Source organism: Microcaecilia unicolor, chromosome 10 (genome assembly GCF_901765095.1).
Source record: "Microcaecilia unicolor chromosome 10, aMicUni1.1, whole genome shotgun sequence".
Classification (NCBI taxonomy): domain Eukaryota; kingdom Metazoa; phylum Chordata; class Amphibia; order Gymnophiona; family Siphonopidae; genus Microcaecilia; species Microcaecilia unicolor.
Window position 1 is genome coordinate 16,099,426 of NC_044040.1, and position 14,437 is coordinate 16,113,862.

Sequence of the window (14,437 nt, forward strand, 5' to 3'; positions counted from 1 at the left end):
ATTCACCATAATTTGATTAATACAGTGCCATTCATCCAATAGAACCTCAACATGCATTAGAGGTTTAGAAACATATATGCAGCTACCTGTAGGGTAGATGCCTGGCAGCATATTTCTGACAACTCTCAAATGTTATTAATATTGCTCCTTAATTACTCCTGGATCACATGAGATACTTGTAGACCAGCCCTGAGGTTATACGGAAGGATGAGGGATTCACAGTGTCACCTAAAATGCAGTTTGATGTATTAATCACTAAAGAACATGCTGCCTCTTAGGTACTCGTACAGAAAAGACACTAGTACATTAGAGTTTTAGAAACAGCTGTGACAATGAGCTGTGTAAAAGAATGATCGGAAGTAGGAATGACAGTAGCAATACTCATAACTCAGTGCTTCTAAATCCAGCCCTTGGAATACAGCCAGTCAGTCGTTTGTTTGTCGTTGAATGAATGTGCACGAGAGAGATTTGCAGGCACTGCCTCATCACTATGAAAATCTCTATCATGCATATTCTCAAAACCTAACTGGCTCTGTGTGCCACTAGGACTGGCTTGAGAAGCAGTGCTCTATATATATATCTAGGAGATATATCTACTAGAAAAAAGCCCTGTTGATCAGTAAAGCCGATTCTGGCAGGTTTCCAGCATGTATCTGCTGTCTTCAGTGTGAGAGATGCCCGACAGTTTAGTAGGCTTGAATTGACCCGTTGAAGATTTTATGTGTTTAGTCTCTTAATGGAGAGCAGAGTTGGCATAAAATTGACTTGTGGTTGGAATGTGGAGCTGGAAATTTAGGTTCAGCTCCTTCGTCCCCACTTGGGGGCCGATGCAGAAACCTTACGTTAGAGCCATGCGCTGATGCTTAATGCACAACTTGCTAATTTAAGAGTTCACGCCAAAGTTTTGCTTCTTGGTGCAGTAATGTCCTTTGGGCTTTTACTGGGAGAGCTGAAGGCCTGAGGTTAAACTGACAGCAGTAATCATAAATGGTTCTGTGCTCGTCACAGAATAATCAAGGTCATGATCCTATAAATATATCGGTTGATACCTAGGGGCCCTTTTACTGACTCTTAGTGTGCGCTAAATGCTGTTCATCTAATTTTATACCTATGGGCCATGCGGCATTTAGCACAAGTGTGTCCTAAGCTTTAGTAAATGGGCTCAGTGGCAGAGAGAGACTGCACTGGTCTATCCAGTCTGCCTACTAAGATGTTTCACTGTGGGTGTTGTAGTCTGCCATCTACTCTTCCTATTGGTCCCTTAGAGATCCTATTTACTTGTATCAAGCCCTCTTGAAGTTAGGTATTGTTTTTGAATTCACCACTTTGTCCATGAAGAAGTGTTTCCTCAGGTTACTTCTGAGCCTATCCCCTTTTCACCTTCATCCTATGGGTCTCTCTTTCCAGAGCTTCCTTCAATTGAAAGAGACTCCCCTCCTGTGCATTTATGCTGCATAGTTATTTAAATCTCTATCATATCTCCCTTCTCCTGCCTTTCTTCCAAAGAATGCATATTGAGATCTTTAAGTCTGTCCCCATACGTTTTATGACGAAGAGCACTGACCATTTTAATAGCCGCCTTTTGGACCGACTCTGTCCTGTTTATATATTCTTGAAGGTTCGGTCTACAGAATTGTACACAATATTCTAAATGAGGTTTCACCAGAGTCTTATACAGGAGCATCATCACCTCCTTTTTCCTATTGGCTATTCCTCTACCTATGCACCCAAGCATCCTTCTAGCTCTCGCCGTAGCTTTTTCTACCTGTTTGGCCGACTTAAGATCATCACATAGAGAAAAGTCTTGGGCCACTGATGGTGTCATGGTTCTAGCACTATAAGGGCAATTCTATAAAAAACAGCAAAATCTAGACGCCAAAATGCAGCCTGCTGAGCATGAATTCTGTAATGGCGTCTGGGCACCCAGATTCCATCATAGAATAATAGTATAGGTCGGCATTTACACACCTACATTTAGGTGCACCCACTTGCACCATGTCAATAGCAGGTAAATGTGTTGAGAAGAAGTATTTACCCCCCTCCTGATTTGATGATGCTAACCGGTTTTTTTGATGGGTCTCGTTGAAGAGTTGGGTAGACTGGATAGGCCATATGGTCTTTATCTGCCCATATTTTTCAATGTTTCAATAAGAAAACGTGCAAAATTGCAGTTCGTTCTATGCATATACCTCCCGCTACAGTGTAAACACAGACGCCACACTCAACTGTAGGTTCAGTCTGTCTGCCAGATCTTTTTGAAGGGTTGAATTTAGTGTATTTCTCTTAGGGTCCATTATCTTTATGAAAGAAGTAAGACATCCTACAAGGAAACTGACCCTGTTCCTCAATAACAGTACCTTGAGACCCAGATTAGATTCTTTGCGCAGGTTTTTTTTTTTTTTTTTTTGCTCTTTCCGGGTTTGCAGCTTTCATAATCCATCAAAGGGGAGGAGCCGTAGTCATCAAGCAATCGGTTGATTGAGTTAACTAAGAGAGGCAGTTACTTTTTCACATGGAGGGGATTGCTTCTTAAATAAATTAAGTAATAATTTTTATTAGGACCTGTATTTTTTTTAGGATCCTGAGCCCTTCTCTTTAGACCTCTCTTCCACAATAGAAGAAAAATCATTAGATAAGTTGAAATCAGATTTAAAATTTTTTTTTTTTTTTTTTTTTTACAGATGCATTTGGTACTTTATCCCCTATTCCGGTGGTTTGGTTTGCAGTGTTCGGTTCTATTTCATAGATACGTTATTTATTTTCTTTTCACTGTCCTATTTATTGATGTATTTCTTCACTCTTGTTGTTTTTACTAAATTGTAGGCACTATTGGAAGCTTCCTTATTACGCGGTATATTAAGATGTTAATAAACTTAACTAGATTAAGAGCCAGTAATTGTAGGGTTCCAGAAAGAACCCTGGTACATGGGTCCTGGCTGAGGATTCTTGCGGCAATGACCAGACCAAAGTAAGTTGGAAAGGGGAAAATACTCCACAGATCGTTATAAAGGGCTCATGGTATCTGTTCCCAGCACTAGTTCCAGGAAAAAGTGGAAAACAATAATAGAAATGAATAAGAATTGTCTGACCATTGGAAGCCTTATGACTGCTACTGACCTTCTTTTTTGTTGAAAGGCAACCTCTAGCTACAGCAAAGTATTCACACCAAAACTGCACTCGTTTTTATTTTAACTTCTTAGTAGGAAGTTATTGGGCCAGAGAGAGCTCTAATGGATTCATCCTAATGGCGCTTCAGATATCCCAAGGCTGCAGACACAACCTGTTATACACTGTGCAAAATGCTGACATGTTGTGTAATTACTAGCCAGGAATGACCACAGCTGAGTTGTTTTTCCAAGAATACACTGAGAGCGTTTGACATCAGCGGCATATGCTCTGCAGGCAAAGTTTTATTACAGTTATGAAGCTCGGTTCCAAAGTTTGTTTTAGTAAGTTTATTAAAATCCTCCTCCTTTCAGATGGCCCCAAGGCAGAGGGGCTCAAGCAAGACAGACTCGGTATTTACATTTTCATGACTCCCTAGCTTTTACTGGCACATTGCTTTGATGAGCCATGAGACCACAGACTGGCCTGTCAGTGTACTGAAGGATTTCCCCTGTAGGAATATTGGTGGAACCTAGTCCCGTTACAGGCTTCTGGTAGGGGAGAAGTGTTGGAGCCAGATCGTTAAAGTTTAAACAAAAAAACAACATTCTGAATTAAAGATGTTCTGTTATATACAATCAGGGTCTTTTAAAATCAGTGTTATGCTCTCGGATATGTTGATAAATTTTCTGAGGCCTGTCTACGAAGACATTATAAAATTAAGATGCTCAGATACCCAGAATACATGGGGTTCGCTGAGGTCTCGTTGCATAGGGCTGGAGAAAGCATGTGTGAAATCATGAAACGGCTTATTGCAGCTTCTCATTTAGAGAGCAAATAGTTTCTAAAGCTGATGAGTATTAAAGCTCTTTCCGTGTTGCTGCTAGTGGGACATGAATGAGCACTTCTGCTTGTCCCAAAACAATTTGTGGCCGGAATGACTTCCTCAAAGGAATTAAGTTACCATCAGTGCTTTGGTAGACAGTGTGAGCTCTGTCTGAAAGGGATTGCAAATGTGATTTAGGAAATAATCGAAACAGAGCAGCAGAGAGAGAGAGAAAGAAGAAAAGCCAAAAGCACTGTAGATCCTGGACAGAGTGTTAAGGAAACATAAAAAAAGCAAAAGAGACAATTGGACCAAAGTAATGCACAGAAAATAAAATAAATGCATAATTTTGAGAAGGAATTAACCCAAAAGTTATAAAATATAAATAAAGGAAAGACAAAAGAAGACCCTTTCTAGAGGTTGCTGAAAACGTACAAAGTATTTTAAAAAAATGGTGAGAACTCTCTCCTAAGTAATTGTCTTGTTAATGAAGAAAACATACAGCTTGTCTTTCTCCATCGATGTGTCTCTGTTCTGGGATATTCTGGTTGGTCCTGAAGACCTAACTGCAGTCTGCAAATTCTATGAATGGTGGCTGGTAAATGCGTCTCTTCTGTGGAGATATATCTACCAGAAAAAGCCCAGTTGATCAGTAAAAGCAGATTCTGGCAGGTTTCCAGCATGTATCTGTCTTCAGTGTGAGAGATGCCCGACAGTTTAGTAGGCTTGAATTGACCCGTTGAGGATTTTATGTGTTTAGACTCTTAGGAGTGGAGGAGTGGTTAGGGTGGTGGACTTTGGTCCTGGGGAACTGAGGAACTGAGTTCGATTCCCACTTCAGGCAAGTCACTTAACCCTCCATTGCCCCATGTAAGCCGCATTGAGCCTGCCATGAGTGGGAAAGCGCAGGGTACAAATGTAACAAAAATAAAATAGATACTATTGGAGATTCTACATGGAATGTTGCTACTATTGGAGATTCTACATGGAATGTTGCTATTCCACTAGCAACATTCCATGTAGAAGGCTGTGCAGGACGTCAGACTCACAGAAGCAGAAGCCTGCGGTGCCACATTGGTGATCTGCAAGGGCCGACTTCTACATGGAATGTTGCGTGGAGGAGTGGCCTAGTGGTTAGGGTGGTGGACTTTGATCCTGGGGAACTGAGTTGGATTCCCACTTCAGGCACAGGCAGCTCCTCGTGACTCTGGGCAAGTCACTTAACCCTCCATTGCCCCATGTAAGCCGCATTGAGCCTGCCATGAGTGGGAAAGCGCAGGGTACAAATGTAACAAAAATAAAATAATGGAGAGCAGAGTTGGCATAAAATTGGCATAAAATTGGCTTATGGTTAGAATGTGGAGCTGGAAATTTAGGTTCAGCTCCTTCATCCCCACTTGGGGGCCGATGCAGAAACCTTACATTAGAGCCATGAGCTGATGCTTAACGCACGACTTCCTAATGCAAGAGTTCACACCAAAGTTTTGCTCCTTGGTGCAGTAATCATATAGTATGCAGATAGGCCCAGTGCAATGTGTATTAACATAGGAATGCGCACCTCAAACAGGTCTGCGCTAGTGGCCACTGTGCCTTGCGCACAGATCACTACCTGGGGTTACACGTGCACACATCCGTATACGTACTGGAATCCTGTGCATAAAGTTTTTGCATTGCCAGATATGCACAGAATAGTATTCGAAACATCACTCGCATCAGCCTACTACTACTACTTAACATTTCTAAAGCGCTACTAGGGTTACGCATCGCTGTACAGTTTAACAAAGAAGGACAGTCCCTGCTCAAAGGCGCTTTCAATCTAAAGGACGAAATGTCAAGCTGGGCAGTCTAGGTTTCCTGAGTAGAGGTAAAAGGTTAGGTGCCGAAGGCAACATTGGAGAGGTGGGCTTTGAGCAAGTATTTGAAGATGGGCAGGGAGGGGGGCTTGGTGTATGGGCTCAGGGAGTTAATTCCAAGCATAGGGTGAGGCGAGGCAGAAAGGGCGGAGCCTGGAGTTGGCGGTGGTGGAGAAGGGTGCTGAGAGGAGGGATTTGTCTTGTGAGCGGAGGTTTCGAGTAGGAACGTGAGGGTAGAGAGGTAATGAGGGGCTGCAGGAGCCTCTCAGGAGGTTCTCATTAATGCAATATATAAACTACCTCCCATACATTTCAAAATATACAGCAGTGCCACTTACTGAACACAACCTTTTAAATCAACAAGATTTATGCACCCACTTCCTCATCGGCCTATAGGCGTAAAAATTATAATTTTTGTATCTTTTTTTTGGTTCAACATTTTTATTGATGACAATTGAAAAGAAACATATTCCACATTATAATCATACAGATGTCCAAAACTAGAAATACACACAGTAAGATCAAATTTCTATTGTCTGTCATCAAACTTTTAACATTTTATCCCCCTCCCCCTCTACTATGTCATGTTTTTACTTCTTAACGAATGGCAACTCCTAATCTACTTATATGGTTGCAATAACAGTCATAGAGATCAAACTCTTCGTTTAGGCATTTACATGACGAAACCTCATTTGTTTATCTTGAATATCCCCCTTCCCCCCCCCCAACGACATTTTGTATCTTTCTTTAAAATATATTTTATATATTTTCAATTTCTCACACCATATTAGAATTAGAATTGATTCAGTTGAAATACTCGGTCAATAACGATTAGTCAGGGCTTAATGACTGATCGTTATTGACTTCATCTTGAGTTGAGTAATTCAATTAAATTAATTCTAATATGGCTGAAATATTAAAGTAAATGGGAAAAGTTTGAGAAATTGAAAATATATAAAAAAAAGATACAAAAATTTTATAATTTTTTACGCCTATGTGCCGATGAGGAGTTGGGTGCATAAATCTTGCTGATTTAAAAGGTTGTGTTCAGTAAGTGGCACCGCTGAGGTCTATGGTAGATTTTGTAACGTATGGGAGGTAGTTTATATATTACAGAATAGTATTCCAGCACATGCGCTGATCTTCGTGCAGGCAGCTCGGGGTGCTCAGATCCTGTGTGCGCATGCGTTTCCCAACGGTCCAGCACTTTGCTCTTTGTTCCAAGCACACCACCTCCTTGGTTCCATCTTTTTTTGCTTTACCCATGTTCTTTATGGAAACTAGAAAAAAGGTGCAGGTCTAGCTGTTTGCTGTGGAGAGAATAAACAGGCATGAAAGTCTCATGAACACCTACCACAGAAGAATAAGCATATTCCCTGTCCTCTCAGACCTTGTGTTAGAACTCCAACACTGAGCTCAGTTTTTTCATATTTTGCACACTGCTGTATCTGTGATAAATAGCTAATAGCTTCATTACTGTGGATTTATGTTCAAATCATTTTATTGAAATTGAACTAGAATAACAAAAAAAATAGTACAACAAGAACACACCCAATATCCCAATCCCCCCCCCCACCCCCACCCCCACCCCCCCCCCCCCCAACTGCTAACTCAATCCTTTGTCTGGGGCCGTGGCTCTTAGAATCCCAAGCCACTCCAAACCAGATAACACCGTCCCCACCCAACAGATACCCCTTCCCCTCCCTCACCCCACCTGAGAACCAGCAAAATACTGATGTATCCTAATGACCCAGAGAAAACGTATTCAAAACTTACCGAGAATCTTGATTCTGATAGCCTAAGACTAATTAGCTGGTCTTTAGGCAAAATATTATTAGGGGGCTACCTCTTTGGTGCAGAATACAGGGACCAATGCTAAATAATTTCCAAATGTATACACAGGTCGTAGGTGCTTGTGATTAAGGACAGTTTAGATAAGGATCCTGACTCACGCTATGCTGATGAAAAGGTTCACAAATTAGACCAGAGTAAACTATTTCAGGTGCAAGGTAACTCGTTACCGACCAGAGGAAGGTGATACATCTATAGGGAAATGTTATTCCAGACCAGGCTAGGCTCCTACATCAATGAAGAAGGAACTTCAAAGCTACCTAAGAGTTACACATTTGAAATTAAAACAAACCTAAAGGACTTAGTAGGGACATGTTTTCTCTACCAGTTACCAGTTACCAGTCGTAGTTGCCTTGTATCTATACATTCTGCTGTTTCTCTCCCTTAACTTTTCTCAATCCTCCCCGAGCATGTCAACTCCATCTCATCCTTTGTTATACAGCTCTCCATGGCTTTGTACTTAACCACAACCTCTTTAGCATACTTTGCAATTTACATTTGTGTTCAGGCACATTGTCAGCTCCTTTAGCACTAACCTAATGAACGGACCAGAACTCTGGAGAGCTAGTCCCCAATACGTTAAAGAAGTCCCATGTTAAAGCCATCACTTACAACATGTCTATTGACCTTTATTTCTGAATGAAAAAATGACCTATTTAATTTTATTTTGTTTTGCTGTATCCCTTTTTCATGCTTTTAGGTTACTTCTGGAACTGCTAGAACTTCTCTTTGACAAGTTCAATGCTGTAGCTAGTGCGCATTCGGTGGTCTTAGCCCATCTCCAGCAGACTGTGGCATCTCCCACTGCACAGCAGGATGGCGACATCAAGATGTATGATATGGCCGATGTCTGGGTAAAGATCCAGACTGTTTTGCAAGTGAGTTCTCTTAGCATTTTGTACTGGTGCCACTTGGGAAGCTCATCGATGAGTTAATGCGTCAGAGCATGGATGTGTGATAACGCTGAACTTAGGGGCCCTTTTACTAAGCTGCGTAAGCGTCTGCGTGAACCAAAATGGAGTTACAGCCCGGCTACTGCGTGGCTCTTGCTATAATTTCATTTTTGGCGCATGTCCAAAAAAAAAATCTTTTTTGTTTTTGGATTCGCATATTGGACGCGCGTCAAGTGGCATTTGACACGCCTAGGTCATTACTGCCCACTTACCGTGTCAGACTTTCCCGCTAGGTCAATGGCTGGCGGTATGGGCTGAGATCCAAAATGGATGCGCGGCAATTTTCATTTTGCCGCATGTCCATTTTCGGCAAAAATTAAAAAAAAAAAAAGCATTTTTTACCGGTGCGCTGAAAAAAAATGACTTTATGCGCTTTGTAAAAGGGCCCCTTAGATTTCTGTTTTCTGCTGCTCATCCTCTTCTCTATTGCCTCTTGCTCGTTTTTTTTTTTCTTTTAAATCTCCTCTCATCTGACCCTTATGAGGGAGTAACTGTGTGCAGTCTTTTAGCCTGTTGAAGCCCGGAGAGCCATTATCCCCAGGGTCTAGCCTTACTGCTTTCCAATGGCTTCTATTAGAAAGCTATTGTGTGCTGATTGGATTCTTAAGACTTTAGTCTAGCTTTTCCCATAAGAAACCCCGCCAGATCTTAAAGGATTGTCAGTGTTCGTTAGGCATGCAGCTGCCCATAAATCCTTGGAGTACAGGATTTTGTGAAGCCAGTACTTCTCGTCAAGAACATCTTCTCTTCTCCAGGACAGTCTTTTTTTTTTTTTTTTTAAAGATATGTCTAGTGGATATGTGTGTTTCTTCGAGGACAAGCGGGCTGCTTATTCTCACAAGTGGGTCGACGTCCACGTCTGCCCAGGAAGCGTCAAAATTTTTCCAGCAAAAATATAAAACTTTGCCAGAGTGTTCTTGCGCGCGAGCAGCGCACACTGCGCATGACTTTCTGCCTGTTGCGAGCGGGCCTTCTCAGTTCTTTTTTGTCTGGATGAGCTGGCAATGTTTTTTTCGGCTCTCCTTGTTTTTTGACCCAGGAACAAGAATCTGACGACTTTTTTCTTTATTTTTTCTATTTCTTTAATTTTTTTTTTTATTCCCATAGTTTCCTTTAGTGTTTTTGGCCTATTATTAAGTTTACTTTCTTTTCAACGTGGCCGGCCTTTAGGCCGCGCGGTCGGGTTTTCTCCTTTTTGGCACAATCACGTTGTTTGATTTTGCCAAAGCCGTTTTTCCTTCCATGTCATCGAGGACACCCAGCGGCTTTAAATGTTGTACTCGGTGCAACCGGACCATCTCAGGTACCGATACCCATGCCTGGTGTATCCAGTGCCTTGGGCCCGACCATACCCCAGCCGCTTGTAGTCTGTGTCTTCGTATGAAGAAACGGACTCAAGCATCTCGAGATGCCCAGCGAGGAAAGCTTTTTGGGGCTCGGTTCTGTCCCTCGACGTCGACAATGACATCGGTACCGAGGTCGTCGGAGTCGACATTGAGAGGAGCATCGACGTTGGAAGGAGAGGTAATGGCTGCCCTGAGACCACCACATGCTGGGAGCAGTGCGGCGTCGAGTGGGTCTCCACCTGCCACTTGGCCTCCTGTTATGTAGGCCCCCCGGGATCGACCTTCGTCGGACCTGGCCCCGAGGAGACGTGAGGATTCCACGTCCTCCTCATCAGTACCGAGGAGTCTCGATGACGGGCGTCGAGCAAAGGCTCCTTCGACACATGGTGCCGGGAGCTCCGAGAAGCGTTGGTGTCGAGAGGACCGCTCCCCCTCTATACAGGAGGTGCCGATGCATCGATCTCGTGGCAATCCGATACCTCCTCTCGAGCCTCAACAGATTCTGCCACCAGCTGCTCTACCGACCCTGCAGTCTTTTCCGATGGTGGCTCTCAACGAACACATCCGGGCCCTGCTTCCAGAGCTTCTGGAGGAATTGCTGCGCCAGTCTGATTCGGTGTCGAGGGTGCTTGCGCCTTCCGTGCTGCCGGCTGCAGCAGTGTCTGGCCCTTCTCCTGCGGAGAGGTCCCTGGCCTCAGTGCCGCTTCCGGCATCGACGTCGGCTACCACCCAGGTTGACTCCCCTTCGACGTCGGTGGAGGAAGCTTCACCGCAGTCTAGGCGGGTGTAGACTTCTCGACATCGTCATCAAGGACATTGTTTCTTGGGGTTTTCATACCTTGGACTGCAAGAGAGCATTAGCTTTTTACGTGGAGCGGACAAAGCCCTTCAGAGAGTCCGCCCAGTTGTTTGTTTCTTTCGACCCCAACAGGAGAGGAGTCGCCATTGGAAAATACACAATCTGTAATTGGCTAGCAGATTGCATTTTCTTCACTTACGCCCAAGCTGGGCTGACTCTGGAGGGCCATGTCACGGCTCACAATGTTAGAGCCATGGCTGCGTCAGTGGCTCACTTAAAGTCAGCCTCCATTGAGGAGATTTGCCAGGCTGCAACGTGGTCATCAGTCACTACTGCCTTCAGCAGGATACCCGACGCGACAGTCGGTTTGGGCAGTCAATGCTGCAGAATCTGTTCGGGGTTTAGAATCCAGCTCCACCCCCCTAGACCCATTTTTGTTCTGTTCCAGGCTGCACTCTCAGTTAGTTTATGCTTTCAGGTCAGTCTATGTTATGTCCTCACTGTTGCGATGCCCAATTGACCAATGTTCATTATGTTGAGTGAGCCTGGATGCTAGGGATACCCCACTTGTGAGAACAAGCAGCCTGCTTGTCCTCGGAGAAAGCGAAAATATTAATCTGTAGCAGGTATTCTCTGAGGACAGCAGGCTGATTGTTCTCACAATCCCGCCCACCTCCCCTTTGGAGTTGTTTTCTTATTTATATGCTTTTTGATTTAACTGAGGAGGCATGCTTGCGACGGGCGGGAAGTCGTCCTTGCATGTGCACTGCGCACTGCTTCCGCACCAGAAGACTGGCAAAGTTTTATATTTTTGCTGGAAAAATTTTGCCGCTTCCTGGGCCGACGCGGACGTCGACCCATTTGTGAGAACAATCAGCCTGCTGTCCTCTGAGAATACCTGCTACAGGTTAGTATCTTCGCTTTATTGGATCTAACAACCAGGTTCATGTATGCACATGTATTTCATACATGCTAATTCAGAATATTCAGAAAACCGGAAAGTCTATTGAAGGTCCTAAAGCTTGGTTTGAGAAGCATTGAAGTAGGTGATGTATCTTCAGAAGAAGTGACTTAGCAGATTAACACAAGAATACAGAACCTCTACTTCTGTGTATGGGCACAATAGTCTATGTCTGTATCCCACTTAGCAATGATCCTAGCGTCAACAGTTAACTCCCTCCATTCTGTTGGACCACTAAGGCTTCTGAAGGAACTGAAACATGGACCTGCAGGCCTGCTATTAGTAATCTGTAATACATTTCTAAAATTTGCAAATGTTCCTGTGGAATTGGGATTAGCCAATATAATGCCAGTTTTTAAAATGGTCCCTGGGGTTTCTGCAGTTAACTATGGACCAGTGTACCTGATGGCGCTGGATGAAAAGGTAAAAGCTATTGTAAAGAACAGAATTACTGGAGATAGAGTTAAACATTGGGTTAATTAGGAAGAGTTGTCATCAATTAAGCAAAGTGAAGTCATGTTTTACTCTTCTGTTAGAAGTTTTGAAGCTATAAAAGGTTTCTGGTGGACAGGTTGATTATTAATGAGGTCGACATGAGGTTTGCCACCTCTTCTCCGAGTGAGCAACACTGAATGGATCTGTCCATTGGGATAGTCCGGGTACTTCTGAGTGACCCAAATTGTCTTACCATTGGAGGCAAGATGCTGGGCTTCTTTCTGAGCAGCAGTCTGAAGTAGCATAGTGCATCTTATATTTTTGGTGCTAATTCATCTGTATGTTGACTCTTTCATCCGCTCGCTAAACCGGTGTGAACATTTAATTCCAGTCTTTCCCCTGTAAGAGTGTAAGAGAGATTCTCCAGACAGCATGGGGGATGGGTGGGGGAAATGACCATTATTCATGCTATACTTGCTGTGTGAACAAATGGAGCCATAGAGCTATCACTTTAGGCGGAGACTGATCTCCGCACAGGCCTATTGCCCCTAGGTTGGGTGGGGGGGGGGGCCTTCTCATTATCAAAGTGTACTTAGCATAGCAGCCTACCTGTACTGTCTAGTGGTTGTGTTTGTTTTTAGGAACTTGATAAATCTATTTGTAAACTCTGCTGAAACCCTGATATTTAACATTTATTAATGCTCGTGCCAGTACCCTGTAACACTAACAGTAACTTGATGTTATACACACACATGTATACATTTAAAGCAGGGCACCCAGTCATAATAGCCCTGACAAAACAGCCTTGTAACAAAATAGCCCCCTTAACAAAACAGCCCCCTAAGAAAAAATAACACATCACAAAAAATATAATAAACTACAACTGAAGTCTTCACTGATAAAGACTCCTACCGGCATTCAATTGCATAAAGCATATATAAATAAACAAAATTCTATAGCTACAAACTGGTATTCATGATCTGTTCTGCTATTTACAGAAACTATTCTTCTATCAACATACTAATTTAAAAAAATGAAAAAACAATATTGTCATAATTTTCATAGTCTTACCAACCTTATCCTGTTTGGCAAGGTAAGATTATTAGGAAAAAATATGCAGTCCCATATTCTGGGCAGCCTGATCAGGCCCTTTTATTGGGGGGCTAACTTGTCAAGGGTTATATTATGGGCAGGCCGTTTTGACAGTGGCTGTTATGTCAGGGACTATTATGTCGAGAGCTTTTTTTGTTTGGAGCTTTTTTGTCGGGGCTGTTTTGACCAGGTACTTTAAAGCAGTTGCATGTATTATATATTGTGTTCCTTCTATAATGGCTAGTAGAACTATGTACTTGGCAGTTGCAGCTGGGAAAGGGGGTGGGGGGCTTATGTACCAGTTGGTCTAGGAGCCCACAAACCTGTGATCCATCCCTGACTTTGGGTAAAAGGGTAAAGGGTCATGGATTTGATTTACTGCATTTTTGTGTTACAACCAAAGCGGTTTTCATTGATTGTATGCGACCTGCCGAGTGAAAAGGTACCAAAAGCAGGGTGTTTGACTTAAACATATACCACAAGATAGAGGGATATCAAGTGCATAATCCTGCAAAATTTCAGCTTCAGGTATGGACTAATTAAAAAATGAGAAATGCTTATCAATGAAAAAAAAAAAGTAATTAACCTCAGAAATCACATACCCCACTTTAGGTAGCTGCAGTATTTAGACTGTAGAATATGAAAAACATCAGAGTTGTGAAACAAAATGCAAGTCCTATTCTGCCGACCTTTTATAGTACATAAAACTTTCAAAAAGGAAAGTTGTCCCTCCAAACCTTTATAGCCTTTATCTCTGCTATTTGTAATCCCACTTTTGGTACCTTTTTGCTCAGCGGGTCACATATGCAGGTACTTCCTTCGTTCCCTAGTGAACTCACAGTCGAAGTTTTTGTACCTGGGGCAGTAGAGGAACTGCAGTGGGAATCGAACCCTGTTCCCCAGGTTCTCAGACCATTACACGAACCATTAGGCTCCTTTTCCACTCCGCTTTGGCACGTTTCACCAATGCCAAATTTATTGTTCGAAGCAAGAGTGCTATATTGCAAAAGACATCACATGGAGACCATATGGTCCAATCCTTTCTGCCCATCTACAGCAACAAGTAAGCTCTATAATCCCTTCCTGTTCTTCTGTGCTCGTCCTATGCTTTCTTGAATTCAGAGAGAAGAGTTAAGGTAGAATCAGGTCTGCATTTGGCTTATGCAACATAAGTAACCACCTCTGGTGCCAGATTGTGAAGGTGATGTGATGCTGT

The 14,437-nt window shown here is 42.9% G+C and overlaps 1 protein-coding gene across 1 annotated transcript in view; it reads left to right on the forward strand.

The window, feature by feature from the left end:
• Window positions 1-14,437, forward strand: part of EXOC4 (exocyst complex component 4) — a 635,584-nt gene that overhangs the window by 81,919 nt on the left and 539,228 nt on the right. Inside the window, exon 7 of the mRNA XM_030216046.1 lies at window positions 8,336-8,513. Within this exon, the coding sequence (XP_030071906.1) occupies window positions 8,336-8,513 (178 nt within the window). The remainder of the gene's footprint in view (window positions 1-8,335; window positions 8,514-14,437) is intronic.